The sequence below is a fragment of the Mustela nigripes genome, chromosome 17 (assembly GCF_022355385.1).
Source record: "Mustela nigripes isolate SB6536 chromosome 17, MUSNIG.SB6536, whole genome shotgun sequence".
NCBI lineage: Eukaryota > Metazoa > Chordata > Mammalia > Carnivora > Mustelidae > Mustela > Mustela nigripes.
The window spans coordinates 53,612,748-53,634,877 of record NC_081573.1 but is presented as its reverse complement, the minus strand read 5'-3'; the positions used below and the strand labels follow the sequence as shown (position 1 = coordinate 53,634,877).

At 44.6% G+C, this 22,130-nt stretch overlaps 1 protein-coding gene across 1 annotated transcript in view; it reads right to left on the bottom strand.

Moving 5' to 3' along the window:
- Positions 1 to 22,130, bottom strand: part of PLCG2 (phospholipase C gamma 2) — a 146,760-nt gene that overhangs the window by 7,330 nt on the left and 117,300 nt on the right. Inside the window, exon 31 of the mRNA XM_059383063.1 lies at positions 19,272 to 19,360. Coding sequence (XP_059239046.1) covers positions 19,272 to 19,360 — 89 coding nt within the window. The remainder of the gene's footprint in view (positions 1 to 19,271; positions 19,361 to 22,130) is intronic.

Here is a 22,130-nt window from a genome sequence, read left to right as displayed (position 1 = left end):
CTGGATTGTATGGTATTTCTAGTTTAAGAAATTTCTAGAAATCTCCATCCTCTTTCCATAGTGGCTTCACAAATTGACATTCCTCCCAACAGTGAAGGAGGTTTCTTTTTTCTCCACACCCTTGCCAACATGTGCTATTTCTACTTTTCCATACTGGTCATTCTGACAGGTGTAAGGTGGAATATCTCATTATGGTTTTGACTTTTATTTCCCTGATGAGTGATTTGGGCATCTTCTCATGTGTCTGTTGGCCATCTGTATGTCTTCTTTGGAAAAATGTCTGTTTGGTCCTCTGCCCATTTTTTAATCAGATTGGTTTGTTTGTTTTTGGTATTGGGTTGTATGAATTCAGTAGGTTGCCTTTTCATGTTGTTGATGATTTCCTTTGCTGTGAGAAAAGCGTTTTAGTATGATGCAGTATGCCCACTTGTTTATTTTTGCTTTTGTTTTTCTTGCCTGAGGAGACGGATCCAGAGAAGCATTGTTAAGGCCCGTGTCCAAAGAGTTTACCACCTGTATTTTCTTCTCGAAGTTCTGTGGTTTCAGGTCTTACATTTAGGTCTTTAATTCATTTTGAGGTGTGTGTGTGTGTATGGTGTAAGGAAGTAGTTCAGTTTCATTCTTTTCCAGGTAGCCATCCCGTTTTCCGAACAGCATTTATTGAAAAGACTGCCTTTTCCCCATTGTATATCACTGCCTCCTTTCTCATAGACTCATTGACCGTATAAGTGGGGGGTTATTTCTGCACTCTCCATTCTGTTCCATTGATCTATGTGTTTTTGTGCCAGTACCGCGCTGTTTTGATTACCGTAGTCTGTAGTGTATCCATAAATTTGGAATTGTGGTACCTCCAGCCTTGTTCTCTCCCAACACTGCTTTGGCTGTTCTTCTGTGATTTCATGCAAGTTTGAGGATTATTCAACTTTTGTGAAAAATGCTGCTGGTATGTTGATAAGGATTTCAGGGAATCTGTAGATTGCCTTGGGTAATACGGATATTTTAACGATATCCTGCCAATCCATGAGCATGGTATAACTTCTAATTATGTCATCTTCAGTTTCTTGCATCAGTATCTTACAGTTTTCAGAGTACAGGTATTTCACCTCCTTGGTGAAATTTATTTCTAGGTACTTGATTCTTTATGATGCAATTGTGGACTCATTATAAGTGTACAGAAACAGGACAAACTTCTGTATGTTAACTTTGTTTTTTTTTTTTTTTTAAGATTTTATTTATTTATTTGTCAGAGAGAGAGAGAGAGCAAGAGCGAGCACAGGCAGACAGAGTGGCAGGCAGAGTCAGAGGGAGAAGCAGGCTCCTTGCGGAGCAAGGAGCCCAATGTGGGACTCGATCCCAGGACGCTGGGATCGTGACCTGAGCCGAAGGCAGCTGCTTAACCAACTGAGCCACCCAGGCGTCCCTGTATGTTAACTTTGTATCCAGCAACTTAATTCATTTGTTAGTTATAATGGCTTTGTGTATGTGTGTGAAGTTCTTAGGATTTTTCTATATATAGTATTGTGTCATCTGCAAAGTTTTACTTCTTCCTTACCATTCTGGTTTCTTTCTTTTGTCTTGTCTCACAGCTGTGGCTAGGACTTCCAATAGTATGTTGAATAAGGGTGAACACTCTTGCCTTGTTCTTGATCTTAGAAGAAAAGCTTTTAGGGATGCCTGGATGGCCCAGTGGGTTAAAGCCTCTGCCTTTGGCTCAGGTCATGATCTCAGGGTCCTGGGATCAAGCCCTGCATTGGACTCTCTCTGCTCAATGGGGAGCCTGCTTCCCCCTCTCTGCCTGCCTCTCTGCCTACTTGTGATCTCTCTCTCTCTCTCTCAAATAAATAAATAAATAAATAAATAAATAAATAAATAAAATCTTTTTTTAAAATAAAAAAAAAGAAGAAAAGCTTTTAGTTTTTCACTGTTGAATATGATGTTAGCTCTTGGTTTGTCAAATGCAGCCTTTATTACTTTGAGTTATGTTCCCTCTATACCCACTTTGAGAGTTTTTATGATAAACAGATGTTGAATTTTGACAAATGTTTTTCCTGCATCTATTGAGATGGTGTTTATCCTTTGTCTTATTAGTGTGGTATATACTTTGATTTGTGAAAAATGAACATTCTTGCTCTCCTGAAATAAGTCCCCCTTGATGGTGGTGAATGGTGCTTGTGTTGTTGAATTCACTTTGCTACTATGTTGCTGAGGATTTTTCCATCTATGTTTATCAGGGATACTGGTGTATAATTTTCTTTGTGGGTGTGTGTGTCTGGTTTTGGTATCAGTATAATGCTAGCCTCATAGAATAAATTTTGAATCATTATTTCCTCTTCTATTTTTGGAATAGTTTGAGAAAGATAGGTTTCTAACTCTTCTTTATAAAAGTGTTTGGTAAAAGGACGTCTGGGCAGCTCAGTTAGTGAAGCATCTGCCTTTGGCTCAGGTCATGATCCCAGGGTCCTGAAATCAAGTGCCACGTCTAATTTTCTCTCTCTCAAATAAATAAAATCTTCAAAAAAATAAAAATAAAAATAAATACTTGGTAGAATTTACCTGTGAAGCCATCTGGTCCTGAGCTTTTGTTTGTTGTGAGTTTTTTGATCATTGATTTGATTTCCTTACTAGTCTATTTTTTTCTTATTCAGTCTTGGAAGATTGTATGTTTCTAGGAATTAATCCATTTCTTCTAGGTTGCCCAGCTTGCTGGTGTATAATTTTTGTAGTAGTCTTTTATAATCCTTTATATTTCTGTGGTATCAGTTGTAACTTTTCCTGCATCTGTTTGAAGTCCCCTTTGATTTCAGGTCCGATGAGTCTGACTAAAGGTTTATCAATTTTATCTTTTCAAAAAAAAAAAAAACAGCCTTTAGTTCCACTGACTTCTTTTTGTAGGCACTGTTTCATTTAATTCCATTCTGATTTTATTACTTCCTTGTTTCTATGAACTTTGCGCTTTGTTTTTTGTTCTTCCTCTAGTTCCTTTAAGTAGAAGTAGAGATTGTTTGAGGGTTTTTTTTGTTGTTGTTTCTTGAGGTAGGTCTGTATTTCCATAAACTTTGCTCTGAAAACTGCTTTTCCTGCATCCCAAACATTTCAAAATGTTGCATTTCCATTTTCATTTGTCTCACGTGTTTTCTGATTTCTTCCTTGACCCACTGTTATTTAGTATCATGTTAGTTTCCTTGTTTTTCTCCAGTTTTTAAAATAATTGATTTCTAGTTTTAGACCATTGTGGTTGAAAAAGATGTTGAATATGATTTCAGTCTTCTTAAATTTAATGACACTTGATTTGTGGCCTAGAGTGTGACCTGTCCTGGAAGTTGTTCCATGTGCTCCTGAAAAGAATGTATATTCTGCTGGTTTGGGATGGAATGTTCTGTATATATCTGGTCTAATGTGTCACTCAAAACCACGGTTTCCTTTCTGATTTTATGTCTGGATAATGTCTCCATTGACTTAAGTGACATGTTTAAGTCCCCTCCTATTATTTTATTGTCCATTTCTCCCTTTATGTATTCAGGTGCCCCTACATTGGGTTCATAGATTTTACCACAGCTGTATCCTCTGACTGGATTGAGCCCTTTATCGTTATATAACATCTTCGCCTCTTGTAACACATTTTTTTTTTAAATCTTTTCTTTTTAAGATATAAGTATTGCTGCTGCAACTTTTTATTTCACTTCCATTTGCATGGAATATTTTCCATCCCCCCACTTTCAGCGTTTATAGGTCCAAAGTGAGTTTCTTGGAGGCAACATCAGAGATAGAACATTTAGTCCGTTGACATTTAACATAATTACTGATAGGCCTATACTTATGGACATTTTGTTCATTGTTTCCTAAATGTTTTTGTAGTTCGTGTTCCTTTCTTCTCTTAGTCTTTCAGGATTTGATGACTTTCTTTAGTGTTACGCTTGGATTCGTCTCTGGTTTTTGTGTATCTATTATAGGTTCTTGGTTCTATAGGTTCTTGACTACCGCAAGGGTCACATATGATATCCTGTGTATACAGCAGCCTGTACTAAGCTGATGATCTCTTTAGTGCGAACCAAAGTTTGAACAGCCTCAAAATACTACATTTTTACTCTCTTGCTTCACATTTTCTGTATAAGGCATCACATTTTACATCTTCTTCTTTTGTGTCCCTTAACTAATTTCCGTCCACGTAACTGATTTTACTACTTTTGTCTTTTAACCTTTGTATGAGCTTCATAAGTGATTGATCTCCTACCTTTATGTTTGCTTTTACCAGAGAAATTTTTTCCTTGCATAATTTACTACTAGTTATGGGCCTTTCTTTTTGACTGAATTAAGTCCCTTTAATGTTTCTTGTGAGACTGGCTTAGCAGTGATAAACTCCTTTAACTTTAGTCTGGGAAACTCTCCTTCAATTCTAAATATCTTGCCAGGTGGAGTATTATTGGTTGTAAGGTTTTTGTTGTGTTCTGTTTTGGTTTTTGCTATCAGCACTCTGAATATATCCTACCACTCCCTTTTGGTCTGCAAAATTTCTGCTGAAAACAATCAGCTGATAGCCCTTTGGGGGGGTTCCCTTGTATGTAACTATTTGCTTTTCTCTTGATTTTAAGATTTTATTTTTATCTTTACTCTTTGACATTTTAATTATTATGTGTCTTGATGTGAATTGGGTTCATCTTATTTGGGACTCTGTTTCCTGGATGTGGATGCGTTTCCTTCTCTTCCTCAGCAAAGTTTTCAGCCCCTTTCTCTTCTTTCTGGGACCCCTATAATGTGAAAGTATAGAATACTTGATGTTTCCCAAAGGTCCCTTCACCTGTCATTATTTTTTTATTCTTTTTGCTGTTTAGCTTGGACACTGCCCACTGTCCCACTATCCCACCCGGATACTTTCCACTGCTTCGTCTTCCAGATCACTGATCTGCCCTACAGCCTTCACCCTGCTTTTGAGTCCCTCTAGTGTCCTTTTAAGTTACTGCACTCAATGCTGACTGGTTCTTCTTTATATTTTTCTGTCTCTGTTAAAATTCTGAGTTCACCCAAGTCTGGTGAGCATCTTTATAACCATTACTTTAAACTCTTAACTAGGTAGATTATGAATCTTCATCTCATTTAGTTCTTTTTCTAAGGTTTTATCCTGTTCTTTCATTTGTAACATAGTCCTCTGTCTCGTTTTGTTTGTCTGTGGATTAGCAACTCCTGGTCTTCAAAGCAGTGGCTTTATGTCGATGTCCTGTGGAGCCCAGTAGTGCAACGGCCCCTGGTCACAAGAACCAGGAATTCCAGGCGGGTCTCTCATGTGGGTTGTGTATGCCCCTCTATGGTGATTGGGTCTACCTCTCTCTCTGCAGGAGTCACTGTGGAGGGGCTCTGGTCTTGACCTGCTGTGAGGGGGTGGGGTGGTGGTCTGCAGGAGAATGCTAGTGGGGTGAATGGCACTAGCAAAGTAGATGGAGAGTGTCGGAACCGGCCGCCCCCAGCATCCTGCCCCGCTCGGCAGAAGGAGGGCAAGGCACGTGGCAGCTGCCTGCACTTCCATTCCTAGAGAAAACTCCCACGGCCCCCTGACCCTCCAGCACATGGCCCGAAATTGGTAACTCCTTCACGTGTCACCTGGATGCTTTACGACTGCTGCCTCTGTGCTGGGTCTTGGACGGAGTGATAGAGCCCCACGGCCCTATGAGCGTGGAGTCTTGGTTTCCTCTGGCCCACTGGCTCTCATGGAGTTCAGCTGCACTTTGATTTTCAAAGCCAGACTGGGGGCTCATCTTCCTAGGGCAGGTCCCCAGGGCTAGGCGGTCCTGATGTGGGACTGGGTTCCCTTGCTCTTCAGGGAGCATCTCTGCACTGTGATGTTCCTCCCGCTTGGGGGTCCTTGCCCTGGCGGGGGGGGGGGGGGGGGCAAAAGCCCAACCTTGTCTCGCCCCTCTGACCCTTCTTGCTGTGGCTTTTTCTTAGGTCTTTAGCGGAGGACAGTTGGCTGTGCTGGACTTCGGGGTCATTTTCAGAGTGTGTGCATTATCTGTAGATGTTGTCTCAGTATGTCCGTGGGAGGAGATGAGCTCAGGATCCTCCTAGTCTGCCCTCTGCTGACTCGGATGGAAAAGACTGCTGCTGCGGAGGTCAGTCTGTCGGTCACTCTTACTGATAGAGTAGTTCAAGTGAGATGCCAGCGCTATACAAATGTGCCATCAGTATTCGTGAATGGGTTTCTCTTTCATTTATTTTTACAAGAAAGCAGACTCTGATCATACCTTGCCCTGCAATTTTTTTTTCCCACCTTAACAACCTAACAAAATATTGTGGACATCCCCCAGGACAACACAAGTGTGACTTGGGAGAGGGGGAGGGCACGGCAAAGGTTACTCTGGCCCCGTGCAGAGGTGCAGAGGGAGAGGAGGAAGATGCACAGTCCTTGTCCTTGTGACTATACTGAAGTTTATGTCTTTTCTCAAGGAAACCAGCTTTCCTTCCTCCTAGGAATAAAGCAGAGGGACTCCTGGGTGGCTCAGTCTGTTAAGCATCCAGCTCAGTTTCAGCTCAGGTCGTGATCTCAGGGCGCTGATTTTGAGCCCCGTGTCAGACCCCGTGCTCAGCACAGAGTCTGTTAAAGATTCTCTCTCCCTTTCCTTCTGCCCCTCCCACTTGTGCTCTCTCTCTCTCAAATGAAATCTTAAATGCAGTTTCTGCTCTTATTTTTTTTTTTTAAGTCTTAGTCCTGTACTACAAATGATCTCTCTTAACCTTCTCGCTACCTAGAATAAAACCACTTCTGTTGGTTTCATTCATAATGACTTCTGTTCAGGTTAAGTTCAAAATCCATGTTCTCTATGAACACACCTGCACTTCCAGACCTTGATCTCATTTTTCTGAACCCCAAAGCATTTACAGCGTGTTATAAAAGCCAGCACTCAGTATTCCGTAACAAACATTGAAAGAGGGATGTAGCAACATCGACACGGTTTAATGAATAACTGTAAACATCTGTGGAGATGCCAGAGGGGGAAACCGAAGGTTGTCTGCCCTGCGCACCCTTCCTGATCGAGGCTCCTTCACTCCCTCTTAGAACTTTGGGATTGTCATGTCCTGGTTTTCTTGTGAGTCTGAGTTTTCACATAAAATTTAGCTTTTTCCAAGCCTCCAGTTATTTTTCTTTGTTTTAATGAAGATTTTATTTGAGAGGGAGAGCGCGGGTGTGCACATGAGCGAGGTGAAGGGGGCAGAAGGAGGAGAAGCAGACCCCCCGCCGAGCAGGGGGCCCGACACAGGGCTCGATCCCAGGACCCTGGGATCATGACCTGAGCCGAAGGCAAACGCTTAACCAGACGGAGCCCCCCCGGCACCTCCTACAGTTACTTGTTTTCTAATTTCAGTGGTCACCATTGCTTCTTGCATTGTAGTCTTTCTTGCCTACAGAAGGACTTCGGTAGCTCTTTTATAGCAAAGGTTTATTAGTACTAAATTACCTATCCCTGTAGGTCTGAAAACTACCTGCATTTTGCCCTCCCTGTTGAACAGTTGATTATTAGGATCCAGAATGTCTAGACGTACAGCTTTCTGTCTTAAGTGTTGTGAGGACAGCCCTTAGTCTGTAGAGGGGAGGGCTTGTGGTCTGCCAGTCCTTCACAGAATCCTTTATAGGTAACCTGCTTTTTCGTTTTTATAATTTTCTCTTTGCTCTGGTATTCTGCACCTTCACTGGGATGTGTCTTATGTGCACGCGTACACGTGCATAACAAAATTTGAAAGCAAATTCCCGAACATAATCTTCACATTTACAGATTCTTTCCTTAACCATATCCATAACCATATCCATATCCTTAACCGTATCCATTCTGTAAATGAATTTCCCACTTACTAAGCTTTAAAAAAAAAATGAAGATTTTCCAAACTGTATTCCTAGGATTTCTAACTGGCTCTCTCATTCCTCCATAACAGTAAAAAAAAAAAAAAAGAAAGAAAGAAAGAAAGAAAAGCTGGTTCTTTTTGAAATGCAGATACTCAGCGGATTCTTTTCCTTTTTAAATTACTTCGTTTTTAGATTCACTGGGGGAATCCTCTTGCTTTTATATGTGTTAGCTCTGTTTTCCTTGAGGATCTTAAAATTTTAATGTGCAAGGTCATCCTGAATGGGGTTTCTTTCCTCCCCGAATCTGTACATTGGTATCTGGTTTCCTGCAGTTTTGTTGTTGGTTTTTTTTTTTTTTTTTAATTATTTAAGTAATCTCTATACCCAAAGTGGGGCTCAAACTCAGGACTCTGAGATCAAGACTTGAGCCAGCCAGGGGCCCCCATCTCTTCCTGAATGTTCTAAGTGGGGGACTCCCAGGGCAGGGCCAACAAAGGGCTAAGCTGATTGTTCAGAGCTCTAGGTCCCCAGGAATAGTAGGTATCCTGGCTACAGGACTGTGTCCACTTTTATCCCCAATGCCTCCCACAGGCAGCTGATGGCTGGCCTGAGTCCTAGGCATATGCCATTTCCTGTTTTCTGAAGCATGTTACAGGAGAGGAAGCTTCACCTAGCCCTGAATCATCTAATTGCTATGGCCTTCAGCCCCCACTGCATTAGCATCCAAAAAGGATAGGAAATAAATGAATTAAATACTCAAACACAAGGAGCTGTGAAAAGAACAGGTCTAAAAGAAGCAGACTGAGTCAGTAAAGGTAATCCTAGAAATGGTAGGAATTTGTGAAATAAAAACCAAGATGATCATGAAAAGAATATGTATTTGTACTTGTTGTAAGGCTCTTATATCTCCAATTTTTATTCTAGAGACATATATATTTCCTATTACAGAAAATTATCCCATAAGGGAAAAGAAAAAAAAAAAAAAAACTCGGAAGAGACTCCTTTTATCCTAGAAGAAAATGAGAAGGCTCTTATAACTGGTCCAGAAAGTCTGACAAATGAGGTTTTTAACATCTGTTAGGTGTAGTTAGCACTTATTCCAGTTCCATTCAAGATGTGCACAGTTCTGAGAAAGACGGCCTCCAAGTAATTGTTAGGAAGTCAGTCAAACAAAACCGGATGGAAAACTACAGACTGTCCGTACAAAAGTCCTAAATAAAATACTAACGCCTGGGTCATGGAAGTGCGGCAAACTACCACCCTACTGTATTGAGCTCAGAAATTCTCCTTGCTGCTCTAAGAGGACTGTTTCACACGTCTTGCTCAGACCTCCCTGGTTTCAGCTAATGGCCTTACTTCTTGTTTTACGTGGAACAGAGGAGGAAGTACGTGGAAGAGCTGCCCATCTCGGGTCTGTGTGCCATGTCCATTCTTTCCTGCTGGCCCCAGGGTCCCCTCTGCCCTGCACCAGCCTTCCCTTCTCTAATGAATGACTCCCGGCAGCAGCAAATCCATCTCACAAAGCTCTCCTTCAGCCCCAGCCCCCTCCAGCTACTGAACCATCATGTCTCTTGTCACCTTCACACCCAATGTCCTGGGATACGTCCTGTGCTCCCCAGTAATACATCAGCTACTCCTACTTTGGTTTTTAACATTTTAATTTCGTTTATTAATTATATAAGCACAAAGTTGAAAGTGAAGAAGCACTCTAAGGATTATTAGCCAACCCCCCCCCCCCCCCCCAAAAAGACCCAGCCCCTCCCTGTTCCCCCGCCCCCCCCCTCATGATCCCTGCTCATCAAAATTGGGAATTTCTTTTTTTTTTTTTTAATATTTTACTTATTTATTTGAGAGAGAGCTTGAGCAAGGAGGTCAGAGGGAGAGGCAGACTCCCCGTGGGGCTGGGAGCCCGATGCGGGACTCGATCCCCAGGACTCCAGGATCATGACCTCAGCTGAAGGCAGTCGCTTAACCAACTGAGCCACCCAAAATTGGGAATTTCTTTTGATTATTGACAAAACAAAACAAAACTTAAAATGCAAAGTCTTGGTTTTTCAGTTTTTAGGAATGATCTTTGGAGGGAAAGGTCTGTTTTCGCCGGTTCTCTTATGCTCCTCTATGGTGATCTGTCCATCTGGGGAGGCGGGAGTTTGTTTATTGTGATTTTATTATTCCCACCATGAACCCGTGCACCATCTGTAATCCTTTCTTTTAGGTGGATCTACGTATTTTTAAAACTTAGGGTCCTTGAAGTGTTGGAGAATATCTTCGTTAATAAACCGTATCTGGCCTGTGACAAGATCTTCATGGAGTTCTGTAGCTTTTGGTGTTTTGTGGGTTTTTTTGTTTTGTTTTAATCCCCCACTGATGCTTTAATTTTTCATAAGATAAAATGAAGTCGTACTGCAAGTACAGAGTTCCCCCATATCTTTCATCACCCCCACTCTCCAGGGCTAAGGCCCCAAACACCCACAGGGCAATGAGCCAAACTAAGAAGTTCACTACACACTGGTTTTCACCGGCTTTTCCCCAGGCTCCAAGATCCCACATTGCCTGTCTTGCTGTATCTCCTTAGAGGCTTCCAGTCTGTGACCAACCCCCCCATCCTGTCATCTTTTAGGAACTTGACACTTTGGAAGAAGTTAGCCAGTAATTCTGTACCGTGTCCTACTATCTGGGTTTGGAGGTCTTCCCGTGATTTCTTTGTCTGGCGTGGTGCAGCTCGGGCGGAAATGTCAAAGAAGTGATGTAGCCTTCTCAGGAGGTAGGTGATGTGGACGTGGTGACCTTGATCACTTGGTTCATTCTCTTTCCAGTCAGTAAATATCTTGAAGGAAGATGCTTTGAGACTATGCAGATGTCCTGTGTCTCCTCAAACTGCCACTAATTTTATGGCATCCCTTAGATCTTACCGGTAGCAATTACTGTGGTGTTGCAAAGGGGATTTCCTGTTTCTCTCATTCCCTTGTACATTTATTAACTGGAGGTCTTCTGTAAGGAAGAGCGGTCTCTTCCAATGCAAATGTGCATTTGTTTCTGTGTGTCTGTGTGTGTATGTACACTTTAAAAGTTATTGTATAGTGATACCTCTGATTCCCATCAAATAATTTTTGGAAGGGTTGGAATATATTTCTATTTGTTCAGGTGGCGTTTATAAGTTATATTCCTCTTTTAAAATGATTTTAAGTAATCTCTACACCCAGCATCGGGCCTGAACTCACAACCCTGAGATCGAGAGTTGTTTGCTCTCCCAACTGAGCCAGCCAGGGGCCCCATAAGCTGTACACTTTCCTCATTAACAACACTAATGTGTTGTTACAGTTTTTTATCAGTATCAAGAATGAGATTTCCTGGGGTGCCTGGGTGGCTCAGTGGGTTAAGCCACTGCCTTCGGCTCAGGTCATGATCTCAGGGTCCTGGGATCGAGTCCCGCATCAGGCTCTCTGCTCAGCGGGGAGACTGCTTCCCTTCCTCTCTCTCTGCCTGCCTCTCTGCCTACTTGTGATCTCTCTCTCTGTCAGATAAATAAATAAAATTCTTAAAAAAAAAAAAAATGAGGTTTTCTTTCTGTCCCTGCCTCTCACCCTACATTTCCAAGTGTTCTTTCTAGAATAAAGGGGTTAGACAATAAATACAAGACCAATAAAGATCAGTCCCCTTACAAGGGGAGTCTTTAAATATATAGACTTATTTGTGGATGGAGATAATCAGTATAAATTGTGAAGAGATAAAATTACTTTGACTGGTTACCTCTGTGGCATTTAGTGATTAATGTGTTGCCACTAGAAGTGTTGACCCAACCTTGCATTATATATTATAAACTACTCAGTTGTGATACATTGTTCTAGAAAAGAGCTGGAAATGACTTGCTGTTTCTTGAAAGAATTATCTGCGACTCTTGAGGGAAAAAATAGGGAGAGGCGCACTACCTTCAGTGTTGACAGAGACTTCTGTAGCTTCAAGACACTGATGCAGTATTTCCATTTTTCTGTTGACCTCAGGGGGTTGACGTTAGAATCATGTTCTTTAAATCCAGATGGAACTGAGCTATACAACCATCCAGATCTAATACCTGTTTTACCTGATAGATGTTCTAGTGCTAGAGGACTTCTTGAGTTTTCTACTGCTTCTTAAAACACTTTCGACCCGTGTATATTCTTCAAGGCCATCACCCATTGGCCCTCGTTTACAGATGTAAATCATTTTAGGGGTCACTCTCGTTCTCCATATTTTCTCTTCTATTGTGCCTGCTCTTAATTTGGCCTTCATGAGGCAGGCAGAGATGCATTTAATGGATCTTAATGAATCTGTTTTTTTCTTCTATGTTTTCTGTTACATTCAGGTGGCTTTTACCTTTATTTTGTTCCTACCAACTTCTCTGATCGGTGTTTTAAAAAATTCCAAGATGAATAGTTAGTGTATGTTGTCTTCAGTCTTCTCTCGTTTTAAGGCAAGAATTTTCCTCTTCTCAATGTAGTACGGCATAAATATTTTACTGCTGTTTAGATAACCGTTTTCATTTGTTTTATCGAGGAATTGCTTTTCCGGTGGTGAACATTTGGGCTTTCTTTTATTATCTTCCAAATCTTACCGACTTAGGAAATCCTTCTCCCTCAAAATGTATTTAAGTTGTCTTTGTGACCAATTATGCTATCGAGTTTTCTAAAGTTTCTGGGAAACAGAAGGAACCAGGGTATATTATCCACTGGTTGGATACAAAGGTGTTTATCTCTTAAATCAAGCTCGTTAACGTGGACTTGACCATCTGTCCTCGCTGATTTTTTTTAATCAAGTAATCTTTGTGGGCGCTTTTGTTTATAGACTGAGGGATGATGCTGTGTCCTAATTAAACCCCAAGGCCTCTTGCATACCTTTGTAAACCAAACGACCCTTCTGTACGGTTTCTCTTAATGATCTTAGAGACTTTTGATTGTAAGTCAGAATTTTTTTTTTGAGAGAGAGAGAGAACGAGCAGTGGAAAGGGAGAGAGGGAGAGAAGCAGACTCCCCTGTTGAGCAGGAAGCCGACCACTCAGAAGTCATGACCCGAGCTGACGGTAGTTGCTTAATCTACTGAGCCGCCCAGGTGCCCCTAAATTATACTTCGAGACTAATTTTTCTTTCCCAATTTCTTCCAGCAATTCTTCCACTCCTTGGCAGGGAGGGGTTGTTACCTTTGCTCGTGCAATACCCTGTTGGTTTTAGGCTTGTTTCTTGTAAAAACTGCAGTTAGATTTTCTAACTTTTCTAATGAGAGAATTCAGCCCATTCGCTAGATCAAGTTATGTTTCATCCCTTCCATTTTAATTACTGTATATTTTTCATAAAATTTTTTAAAAATTTTATCCCTTATTTTTATTCCCAGTCAACTTCCTGTTTGTTTTCTAATGGTCCTAATTAAGTTTCACATCCAAGTAGCAGAATTAGCTCTCCGACTTGCAGGATGCTTTATTTGCCAACTAGGAACCCCCAGGCATCAAAGTCAAAACTTTTTAGGATGCCTTTAGATATTTTCAGTTCCAGACTAGAAGAGAATTTCTCACAGTGTATTTCTGTTTCAGGAACACTTGTATTCACCGACACAAAATCTTAATCAGACTTCGACTATAAAATGTAGCTGTACCGAGTTATTTCCCTTTCTTCCTCTAGCCTTTCCTGAGGTGTCCCTTGGGGGGTGGAGGAATGCAGATCTCAAAACTGTGCACGTCCACACCTGCATTTCTGTTGCCTTGACATGTGCGCGGTTGCAGACCGAGTTCTTTCGTCCTCCTAGGGCTGAAGAGGGCGAGTCTGCTTTTAGCTTTATTTTCTTCATAGATAACTCAGTACGTCGAGAAGTCTAGCTTTTTATTTATCCTTGGAATTCCAAAGTTTGACAGGCTCACCTCGGCTACTCTGGGCGTGCTTCCAGACCACCCCAGGAAAGCAAATACCACGATAAAGTGAGTCCATTGAATTGGTCTGACTTCCCAGCGCATCTGCCTTTTTATCCCGAGCACTCTGCAGCGGTCTGTTAGTGTGCGATGACATGGTCTAAAAAAAAATGTACGTATCCTCATTGAAAAATACCTTGTTGCCCCCAAATGCTCCCCATGATGTGAGGTGCTCAGCCAGCCCATCCTTCTGCAGGGGAGGGTCCTGCCTCGATCTCGCCGCGGTCAGGGCGGCGGCTGCCGTGTTGGGGGCCGCGGCAAGTGTAAAGCCTCGGCTCCCCCTGCTGATTCCTTCCCCTGGAGCACACGGAGGCCATTGGGGTCCTCCTACGCCAGAGTAATCCAGATGCGAACAGCAAGGATCGCCGTAACGGAAGTTTTACCGGAATGTGCCAGAGACAGGAGTGAGCAAATGGTTTTGGAAAAATGGTGCCACTACACTTGCCCAACACAGGGTTGCCCCAAAGTTTTACTTTGTTTAAAAAAAAAAAAAAAAAATCTGTATCTGCCAGGCACGATAAAACAAGGATGCCTGTGCAAGAACGCAACTCGGGGTGTGGTGTGTTTTCTGTTCATCCCTCCAGGGACTCGAGTAGACCCTCGAGTAGCAGCAAATACGAGAAGGTTCCCTGCAGCGACTGTCATGGGTGGCGCCTACCCACCTGCCCCGGCTGGCTCCAGGGCAGCGTGCAGGGAGATTCCCACGGCTGTTCTCCGAGCCTGCATCCTGGTGCTGTGGCTCCGGCAGGGGAGCCGTTTCTTCAGGTTCTCTTTTGGGTCACTCATGCGGATCAATGTTGATGCATTGAATTTTTGGAGTCAAGGAATCTGGGTTTTGTTTCAAATTCTAGAAAGTTGTCTTTTCAGTGCTCTCCTGAGACGTTCCTGAAAATCTGTAGGACGTGCATGGCCGGGTTCTCTGAGGACGCTTCTAGGGCTCGGCTCCGGCTGCCGGCTGCGGGTGCCACCTGTTCGCTGGGGTCTGTCGGCCGCTTACTGCCCTGGGCCGGGTTTTTTCTCAACCACGTACCGCTCGCAGTGTTTGGTCTGCTGAGTAGTCACATCGGGTTGGTGGGGGTTTATGGCAGGCACAGGAGTCTCTGCTCCTTGGGGTCAGACTAGCAAAGGCTAGCTGCTGAGGCACAGGGAGGGTCTTCCCAACTGTAGGGAAATCGTCACCATCCGCCAAAACCAGCACCAGCTCAGCTTCAGGGAGCTGCTCCCCCACTGGTCTCTAGAGCCTTCTGCAAAGGGCTTCACTGGTCTCTTCCAGCTGAGCCCGCCCGCCCTGGTCTTTGCACCCCTCAGCACCCCCAAGCACAACCTGCCACAGGATCCATCCCCAGAGCTCCCAGCTATTGTCCGCTTTGCCCGTCAACAATAACTAGGGTGCACAGTCCAGTTCTCACGCTCTGTCCTGTCCCATTCTTCTGAATCTCCCCAGTGGAAATCATTGGAATGGGAGCCTTTTTTCAGTTAATGGCAAGACTGGATAGACTACATCCACTTAAAAGAAACTACTTTCAGAGAACAAGTCCATATGCTTTCAAAAAGATGGGTTTTTTTTTCCCCCTTCCTGATCTAGTAGTCCATTACTACATACCTAGCCCCAGGAAATGATTTTTAATCACAAAAAGGTTTATGAAGACCTTCATTATTTATAAAGTAAAAAACGGCCAACCCACTTAATTGTCCATCACGAGGAGCATGGCTAAGGGGCTGCGGGACCCTCACCTGAAGAAACAGGCATTCACGGCTTTGGACATCATCACCTAGAGCAAGGCTTCAAGTCCTCTGGGAAGTAGGTAAAGGGTACCCATTCGTGTGTCCTGCGCAAACCCAGCTGTGGATCTTTCGTGTGCAAAAAAGGAAAGTGGCCCGGATGTTCTCCGTGGTCGGGTACAGGTAGCCCACGGGGATTTCTCCCTCACCCGCTGCCGCCTCTGTTTTACTACTTCTCCAGTGTAGGAGAGAATCAAATGGTGTTGGAAAGATGCTTTGGAAACCACATGTACGGCTCCCAGGGCAGAGGACTGAGCGCTGATAAAGCAGTTGTGACATGTCAAAGGCCTCTTGAGAGGGAGCCCGAAGCACTCACTGACAGTCTCCGGGAGCCCTCGACTCCCGCCGGCCCTCACTGGATCAATTACTGCGTCAGAGGAGCCTGTTGTGAGGCCACTTACCAGTGTCTCCCTGGCATGAAAGAGGAGACGGTGATAACTAAAACAAGGTCTGACCTTGGGCAAGGAGAACGCCCAGGTGTACCCCACACCCCAGCTCGGCTCCCCAAAGACGCCGCATCACACTGTGGGGCCAAAACTCCAAATGACGCCTGGGAGCACCTGAGGACCAGGTGACATATGCGGAATTAAAGCTTAAAAACCATCAGCTGCCATGAGGTTTGCACAGACTCAGACACCGTTTCTGCCAAAACTCCTTCAGAGAGCGGATCTGGGCACATTCACGGTCCCCGTGGCACCCCCCACCCTCCCCTCTCTCCCTGCCGGGCTCCACGGGGGCAGCCCCCACCGCCCCACCCAGAAGGTTCCTGCATGGAGGAAGTTATGTCTGGACAAATACATTTGCTTTTAAGTTTCTCTGCTGCTGGTGGTACCAAATTATTTATAACATTTCCAAGTTGTTTACAACAGCTTTGCAGAGCAATGTCTAGACCACTGCGGCCCCGTCCCCATCTGAAACCAAGTCTGTCACATCATTTTTCCATGAAATGCCTGCAGATGGGCTTTACGTGCACCGCGAGGAAACGCTGATTCCCTTCCCCAGGCAACAGAATCCCAGATCCTGCTGTGGCTCAGGGAGCGGTAAGCTTGACTAAGCCAGGGGTCTTCAAGCTTACTTGTTCCCAGTTTTCCAGGCTTACGATCCTGCTAAATACACTGATCCCGGGGCCGCCTGGGTGGCCCAGCCAGTTAAGTGTGTGCCTTCGGCTCGGGTCGTGGTCCAGGGGGTCCTGGGATCGGACCCTGCGTCGGGTTCCCTACTCAGCGCAGGGTCAGCTCTTCTCCCTCTGCCCTCCCCACTGTCCCTGCTCCTGGTCGGCCTCTCTCTCGCAAATATCAAGAAAAAAACAAATAAATTAGTCCCATATCTGGGAACCAAGCCGAAGAAAATAACTGAGTCAAAGGAGGAAGACAGTAATTACATTCGTAAGTGGATTCCACGAATGCCCTGCTTGGAGGAGTGATGATTGCGCTACGTAGGGTCAGACCACTCGATGGAAAAACCTGTCCATCATTTAAGTGCTAATAAATTAGGTTAACTGTATGAAAAGTGTGGATAATTTCACTTAAAGCCGTTCTCATCAAGGACAGTTCTGCCAACCAGGGGACTTGGAATGATGTCTGAAGACAGTTTGGTTGTGATACAAGGTACGCTCAGCAGCCCCAAAGCAGGGGGCACCTGACCACAAAGGATGACCTGTGAATGCCAGAGTTTAAAAAACAAAGTGGGGCGCCTGGGTGGATCAGTGAGTTAAAGCCTCTACCTTCAGGTCAGGTTAGGGATCGAGCCCCACAGGAGGCTCTCTGCTCAGCAGGGAGCCTGCCTCCCCCCCACCCCCGCCGCCCCTCTGCCTACTTGTGATCTCTGTCAAATAAATAAATAAAATCTTTAAAAAAATAATAAATAAATAAATAAATAAGTCTGTTTCTTGGTTTAAAAAAAAAGAAAGTGGACCTATGGATTTGTATTATTATCATACTTAAAGAAGGCATTGGCCTAGCAAGAGAAGGAATCAAAGAGACCCGATGCTTACTGTATAAACTCATCTCTTCCTCCTAATTATAAACCTGTATAGTAGGCGCAATCGGGGCTGTGTGTAGCCATTCGCACAACATAATGTATCTGGCCTAGGTCTCTTTAATGGACTTATTTAAGGAACTCAGTCTTATTTGGTGATAAATTGATGAAAGAGCCACTTAATTAAGTCTTGGGATGACTAACTGGGTTGTCCTTTCAGGACCGAACATTGTTATCACGGTAAGAATCACAAAAGTTGATTTTTCTGATCATTGAAGGTTCAAGTGACCATCCAGTTCACACGGAAGCGTTTCTGTTGCCTGAGTCTAAAGCACTGACGTATGGAATTTGTTTCAAAATGGAACACTTGGCATTATCCATCACCTGATCCTTTCAAGACACAATTTTGTCATCAGGAGTGCGTTTTCTACCAACACAAGTGATGCCTCCGTCACTGAGGTTCTCTGGCCCCCAAAGAACTATGCTTTTTAAGTGTCACTTCCTGCTTTTGGTGCTTTGTCTGTCTGTCCTTATCTTTGCATCCTTTTCCATTTCAATGTTCACAAAATGCTTTGAAGTGGAAAACTATCAAGGTTGCAAAAACGGAGTGCAAGGCAGACAGCCATGCAGAAATGCCTAATGTTCTCTCCTCTGAGTCGAGTTCATGAATTTTTACTGCACGGACTATGGCTACAGCTGTTAAAAGTCATCTCCACCCCTGCCATCTCCCTTTCCCGTTGGATGGTTCTCAGCTTTATTGTGGAAGTTGCCACATAAGCAACTTCCAAATCCCTGTTTAGTTCTTAAAGCCAAAACAACAAGTTAGAGGCTGTGAGTTCTCTATCCAAGGAACAACAGAGAAGGGAAGATGCATATCCAGGGCCAATGACCAAGGCCACATCAGGCCACTGGGATCCAGAACCATGGTTTTTCTGGTTTATCCAAAGAGGAGTGGGGTGACCACACACTCACCCGGCCCATGCTGAGTTCTGTGGTGGGGAAATGGAAAGATCTTAGAAGACTGCATGGGCCACATCATGGGGTCTTGCAAAAACACATGCCAAGTGGGGCTCATTCTGTGGGAGAGGCCGTTCAGAGGATTGTGCAGCTCCAGAAATCACATATCCAGACATTCTCCTAACAGTAAGCCGAGACCTGAACTATCCCAGCCCGCTGCTGCCTTCATCGAGGCCAAGCCCTTCACGTCAACCCTCTGCAAACTGGTGAATCAAAAGAGAGATTACACATCTTCAAGGACTTGGCAAAAGGACCAAGGTGGCTGGCTCCTTCAGGAGCAAAGAGAAGGACAAGAGTAGGGCGGAGCCCTGGGAATGTGCGGCCCCAGCACAAGCCACAGCTCGGCCTTGGTGGGTGCTCTCAGCCCTTCTGAAGGGACCCCCCCACCACCGACAGCAGGGGGAGCATGCAGGAAAGATGAACTATTCCAGGAAAGCATTATCTGGCTTGACTCTACTTGCTGAAAGGAAACTGTACGGAACTTCCAAAGAGCTTCACCCTTTCCAACTCCATGACCTGCTCAAAGCATCGTACGGCCTTGTCCAAGAAGGAAGAAGGAAGGATGCGAGGAGGAAAAGCCTGGGACCACGGAGGAATTCTTTGATGATATGGCATGTCTCGCTCCACCATTCCCAATGGGTGTTTAAGTCCATCAGCCAACCATACCCAGAGGCCACTCCCTCCCCACCAGCAGACACAGCTCAGGGAACCCCCAACTGGCGTTTCTTCACTCACCAGGACTGGCTGCATCTCACAGAAAACCAGGAGGGAAGCCAGCTCGATGTCTTCACTGTACCCGTTCTTCAGAGGAACAGATCTGAATCCTGCAGCAGAGAAGGGAAAGTAATGCAAAGACAGACCATTAACATCAGACCTTAGCTTTCTTAGGGTTCCTGGGGATCCCACGTTTGGTGCCAGAAGCAGATAAGTTAGTGGCCTATGCTGGGGCATGACTTTCTGGAAACCAGGGGTCCCCTCCTGATGGCCCGTGTTCCAGCATGCAGCTCCGACAGATGGCCCCACACAGAAAAGTGCAGTTAAAGATCTCTGCCATGTAGCAATGAAAATCATTCCCTTGAAAGAAATCCAAACATACAGAACACGACACATTTAGAGGGACTGCAGCTGTGGTTCAATTCCTTATGTCCTCTGGAAGCCAGAAGACTCACAGGAGTAACACACCTCTGTGTCCCCTCCTCCGTGTCTGGATTTACAAACCATAGGATGGGGGGACGGGGGGGGGGGGCGGGTCATCCTGAAGGATTTCTAATAGTAGGAAATCTGTCCCTGGCAGTCCCTAGCAGTATTGATCCTCCTCTGAAAGCCTTTCTCTATTTATAATTAGGACACTCATTGTTAAGTTATAATTTAGGGGGGAGGGTTGAGGTAGAGCTGATTTCCCCCCACACAAATGTTTATGACAACACCTCTCAAAGGTTGGTTGGTTTGCTTGTTTTAACTTAGTCTAAACAAATACATAGTAAAAACTGAAATCTCGCCCCTACCCGCTCATAATCCTTTCTTCCCGAAGGAGCCATGTTCACAGTGTCTTCCCAAGACACTGTCGTGATTTCTTCTAAGTCACTAATGATAGTACTGGATGGTTTTCGTTTAACTTTCTGTTTTGGAGATGCTATGGCCCTAGTTTGTCTCAAAAGCTTTTACTTGCATTGTCTTCTCCTTCTCCTGGACAAGCCATGCCTGCATTAGGGCACGTGCACCGTTGCCTCTGACTTCCACCATCCGGGTCTGGGCTTGTCCGATGATCATTCTTGCTCTCTTGGAGCCTGCACAGTATCACTTGACTGAGCCCTCTCTCCCTTCCCAGTGCTTTCGGTGAGGAAGTTGATGTACCTTTTGCAAGGCCACACCTCCTCTCTCCTTCCTTCCCCTAATTTGGGGAAGCTGAATCACTGTCTCTATAAGACACTCCGTGTAAATACTGCTGACCCTGGAGCAGCACAGGTTTGAACTGTGTGGGTCCACTTTATACACAGATTTTTTTCCCGATAAGTACAGTACTCTAAGTGTCTGAACATGTTTTCTCTTCCAGCTTACCTGAAGAATACAGTATAAAATACAAAGTCTGTGTCAACTGACGGTTACGAGGCCTCTGGTCAGCCATAGGCTGTGAGCAGGTTTAGAGGGAGTCAAAACTCCTAGGTAGCTTTTTTACTGCTTGAGGCATGGACATCCCCAACTGCCACATTGTTCAAGGGTCAGGTATATAGTGTTTCATTTTCTAACCGTAATAGTTCCAGAAAAGGAGACTCGGTTATAAAGTTGTCATACATACAGCAAAGCTAAGGTATCAGTACAAGAACACTGTGTGCCAGCCACACAGATCCGTCATTAACCTTTTCCTATGTTTTTTTAACCACACTTCCCCACTCCTCCATCTAGCATACAGGCGTGTAGATATGTGTCTCCACGTGAGACGCGGACACCTGGGTACGTCCCTCCTGCACGCTGGCAGGCGTCTCACAAGCTGGACCTCAGGACTTGGTGTCCGTGTCTTCCCATTGAAAATCTGTGCATTTCATTGTGTGTAAGTTTCAAACATCCAGTGCTCGTCGCCTTTATACTGGACTTCTCTGTCAGTGCTTTTGTCGGCTCACCTTTCCCTCTCATTTTCTTCAGTACTACTTCGTGACACCTAAAATCCTCGAACGCCACGTACTTGAATGCATCCATTCTTCGGTTTTGTACCTGACTGACAGTTTGGGTATAAAACTCTCAGGTCAGACCTCTCCCGGGAGGATTTTGAGGACATGGAGTTCTGTGAATAGTGAAGTTTTCTGACCTCTTCTCCCTTTTTTTTTTTTTTTTTTTAAAAGATTTTATTTATTTATTCAGCAGATCACAAGTAGGCAGAGAGACAGGCAGAGAGAGAGGCGGAAGCAGGCTTGCTGCTGAGCAGAGAGCCCGATGTGGGGCTCGATCCCAGGACCCTGGGAACATGACCTGAGCCAAAGGCAGAGGCCTTAACCCACTGAGCCACCCAGGAGCCCCTTCTCTCTCTTCTCCCCTTCTAGGTGATGCGATTTGTCTTGGCTTGTCTGCTGGTCTGGTTGTTTGGCCTGAAATTCTGCATCTGTAAGAGCTGGTCTGGGGACACTGGGGAGGAAGTCTAGGTGTTGAGTGACTGTTGGAATGTACTAGATTGGACTCGGGAAGGCTGTGAAGTAGCCCACACACTCCAATGACGGGGAAGTGCCCTTTTGCTTAGAACCGACAGGCAGCATGTGCCCCCAGATTTGGAGAAGTGCGCCCCATCCCGAGACGCCTCCTTCCAACGGCCAGCTCTCATTTCCTGAGCCGTCTTCATGCATCCTGGGGTTGAGGCAGAAAGGTGTTTCCCAGTTCACCCGAAACAGTTTGGCTCTTTTGTTGTTGTTGGTTTGGGCTGTGTCATAGACACAAAGGAAACAGAGACGTCTTCTGAAGTGTGCTCCGTATTTGGTTTATCAGAGTAGCAAAGGCCTTCAGGGTAGGAAGAACGTGGAGTGTGCAGTGAGACATTCCCGGGTCTGCAGCCCAGCTCTGGTCCTGCAGGTGGGTGACCCTGAGCAAGATAATCACATCTCTAGGCCC